This window comes from Lampetra planeri, unplaced genomic scaffold, assembly GCF_965212315.1.
Source record: "Lampetra planeri unplaced genomic scaffold, kcLamPlan1.2.h2 scaffold_1098, whole genome shotgun sequence".
Lineage (NCBI taxonomy): Eukaryota > Metazoa > Chordata > Hyperoartia > Petromyzontiformes > Petromyzontidae > Lampetra > Lampetra planeri.
The window spans coordinates 1-3,539 of record NW_027613808.1 but is presented as its reverse complement, the minus strand read 5'-3'; the positions used below and the strand labels follow the sequence as shown (position 1 = coordinate 3,539).

The 3,539-nt window shown below is 46.5% G+C and overlaps 1 protein-coding gene across 1 annotated transcript; it reads left to right on the top strand.

The window, feature by feature from the left end:
- Positions 1-71: 71 nt before the first annotated feature.
- TRHR (thyrotropin releasing hormone receptor) lies at positions 72-3,276 on the top strand. Its single transcript, XM_078621628.1, has 2 exons — positions 72-851; positions 2,887-3,276. The coding sequence occupies exons 1-2, from the start codon at positions 72-74 to the stop codon at positions 3,274-3,276; spliced, it is 1,170 nt and encodes a 389-aa protein (XP_078477754.1).
- The last annotated feature ends 263 nt before the right edge of the window (positions 3,277-3,539 follow it).

Genomic DNA, 3,539 nt, shown 5'->3' with positions numbered 1-3,539 from the left:
GATGAGCCGTCCACCCCTGACTCCGTCCTCGGTGTAATTCTGCTGAAAGCCCCCGAGCTCCAGTGCCCGTGATGGACAATCTCACCACGGACAACGACACGTCGGTGCTGGACAGACGCACTCTGGGCGTTTGGACCGACTACACGCTGGAGTACAAAGCGGTCAGCGTGTTCCTGGTGTCACTCATATGCGGGGTGGGCATCGTGGGGAACGTCATGGTCATCCTGGTGGTGCTGACCACCAGACACATGCGCACCCCCACCAACTGTTACCTCGTCAGTCTGGCGGCAGCGGACCTGATGGTCCTGACGGCCGCCGGCCTGCCCAACATCACCGACGCCCTGCACGGGCAGTGGGTGTACGGGTATGCGGGCTGCCTGGGCATCACCTACCTGCAGTACCTGGGGATCAACGCGTCCTCCTGCTCCATCACCGCCTTCACCGTGGAGCGCTACATCGCCATCTGCCACCCCATCAAGGCGCAGCTCCTGTGCACCTCGTCCCGAGCCAGGAGAATCATCGTGCTGCTGTGGGCGCTCACGTCGGTCTACTGCGTCCTGTGGCTCTTCCTGTCCGACACCAAGAAGTCGGTGTATGACAACGTGGTGCTGCTCAGCTGCGCCTACAAAGTGTCCCGGACTCACTACCTGCCCATCTACTTCGTGGACTTTGCGGTGTTTTACGTGCTGCCCCTCGTGCTGGCCACGGTCCTGTACGGGCTCATCTCCAGGATACTTTTCCTGAACCCGCTGCCCTCTGACCCGACGCACAGCACCAGAAAGTGGAGGAGAGCGACGAGCCAGGGAGGGGGGGTGATGAGCAGCAGGACCGCCACTGCTTCCCGCAGACAGGTGTGTCCCTCACCTTTAGTACATGTCCGCCTTCTGTCTCCTCGGTGTTCATTGATGGATGTTTCAACGTAATTTATTATCAGTCAGGGTTCTCACAGAACATTAAAGACCAGAAATGTTTCAGCTTTGTGAACATAATTCACATATTATTGAAGGACAGTGGCAAGAAGCCCAGTTTATATATGTTCATAGCACAGGACCTAAACAAATCAGTGTTAAAGAGGGTTTGGGGTCAGGGTCTGTGCTGTCACAAAAAGTCTGTGTACACACCTCAAACACGGATATTTAGGACGCAAATCAGGACTTCAAGAACATCAAGAACATATCGTAGGTATGAAATGTGTCCAGAAGCTAAATTCGGTGTCTGATTTTTATGCTCACAGTATTAACTTTAATTTTTGACTCAGTCTTATCACCAGTATTCTCCCCACTACCTTTGTTACCTGAAGTATCACACCATTAATGATTTGTTAAAAAATAATGAAGGCAAAGACCCGCTTCAGTTGTTTTTTAATGTAAAAACGTACAGACATGCTGTGACAGAAACGCAGAGATAAATATTTGTCTGTTTATCAGATTAAGGGGAAGATGCCTTCTTGTGTTGACAGGGGGTGCGGTGCCCTCAGGCAGCTCCAGGCTCTGTTGAATAGTCTAATCCCTTGTTTTTTTGTGTAATTCAGACCAAATACACACACCCACGTAGACAATTCAAATGTTTGTAGTCACTCAGTTGGTCAGGAAGACGCCTCAAAAAGACCCAGTTCAGTGTGACAGTAAATGGAACATGAGGGGAGGACGTCTTATGACAGCAGCAGCCCACTCATTTTCAGTCCCAGGATAGTACCACACACAGAACGCTTTGAAGGAGGTCCGTCTTTTAACCATTTTCACCATTAGTATGAGACACACAGTGAGAAAGTCTCGGGGGCTGTAAGGCTGAGGTGGTGGATGGGTCGAACAAACGCCAGAGTTCCCAGCAGAGTGTTAATTCTCACAAGCCTTTCATATGCATCACCGAGTTAAAAGCATGGCGCCAGCTGCTTCACTCACTTTTGCAGCAGGCTGGTAAGGTAGTTGTAGATTTGTTTCCTAAACCGTCATCAGTCTCCATCCATTTAGGATAGTGACAATTACCCAAGAAAAACACAACTCCACATCTTCTGCTCATGAGGTTCGATCCTTGACCTCCTTGCTGTGAGACGACCGTGCTAACTGGTGCACCAACATGCCAGATTTTTCTTTTTGAAAAGAATGGTAAAAGGGGGGAATTTACACATCACCTCTAAAAGGTACTCAGCAGTTCTGAAGAGACAAGTGGAGCGTCACTGTCCACCCAGCATCAAGTTCTTTGTTCAACATCAAGGAGGTCCGAACAATAGATGATGTTCATTTCAGTAAACATGAATATGATGTAATGTAAGTTATAGTAGTAACCTCACTTTTTTTTTTGCTTTGTCAACATTCTGTAAATGGTTCATGTGCTCATTCACATATTGATACTACAAATCAGAATTTTCAAAGGTGTACGCAGATATGCTGTGTGTGTGTGTGTGTGCGTGTTATTAGTTTGCCTATTTGTCTGACAACACCATTAAAACCCCACAAAAAGTTTTTCTGCCATTTTCAAGCTTCATCATGCAGTGCAACAAATAAATATTTACTTTGAAGATTAAAATACTTAGTGTTTACCAGTGCAGTAGTGTATGTGGTGATGGGCCAATGGGGCCTTGTGACGCTTTTGAAGCGTCTTGCTGATTGTACAAAAAAAGATTCATCGCTTCAAAGCCTCAAAGAAACGACCCTACAGTGACATCTAGTGGATATCTGCAATTATAGCTGCCACAAACTTCAAATTGATCCACACATCTTGTTCAGATTGATACAGGTATTTGAACATCAGTGTTTTATAGATATATATTTACTATTTGTCATTGTTTTGAATATATGCGTATGTTGTGTGCGCGACACATTACACATACATGCATGTTCATATCTGGAAACATCTGTGATATTTAAAATGACTCATTTTTATTAGGTGACCAAGATGCTGGCTTTGGTCGTGATCCTCTTCGCCTTACTCTGGATGCCCTATCGCACTTTAGTGCTGGTCAATTCCTTCCTGGACAAGGCCTACCTGGACACATGGTTGCTGCTTTTCTGCCGCCTCTGCATCTATTTGAACAGCGCCATCAACCCTGTCATCTACAATGCCATGTCCCAGAAGTTCCGCGTGGCTTTCAAAAAGCTGTGTCACTGTGGCCCTCAGCGCATGAAGAAACCCGCCTCATACAATGTGGTGCTCACCTACAGCGCCATCAAGGAGACGTCCAACGGGGAAAGTCCCAACCTCTACACGACAGAAATGGAAGAACTAAACACTCCAAGTGACCAGCGACAGCAGCAGTTTGGATGCAGAGACATTTAAAGCACACAAGAATATCCCAATTAATTTCCATTTGTGGAGATTACAGCACACGAAAAAAGCCAAAAAGTCTAGCATGTCGGGATTTTTTTGCATTTTCCTCTTATCTGACTTCTTCAAGATTTGTTTGTGACCCAGTAGATCAATAGCGTTCTGGCAAATACTTGTAAACACGGATGATGAGGTCACACTAAATAACCTTAAGTTCTCTCTTTTCAATTTCATGACTTGTCTTCCCAATGAGCAATGAACTCACAGGGACATAC

Excerpts from the sequence above, each read along its gene's own strand:
- TRHR (XM_078621628.1), top strand. The coding sequence starts at position 72 with ATGGACAATCTCACCACGGACAACGACACGTCGGTGCTGGACAGACGC. Across the intron at positions 852-2,886 it reads CCACTGCTTCCCGCAGACAG|GTGACCAAGATGCTGGCTTT; the intron begins GTGTGTCCCTCA and ends CATTTTTATTAG.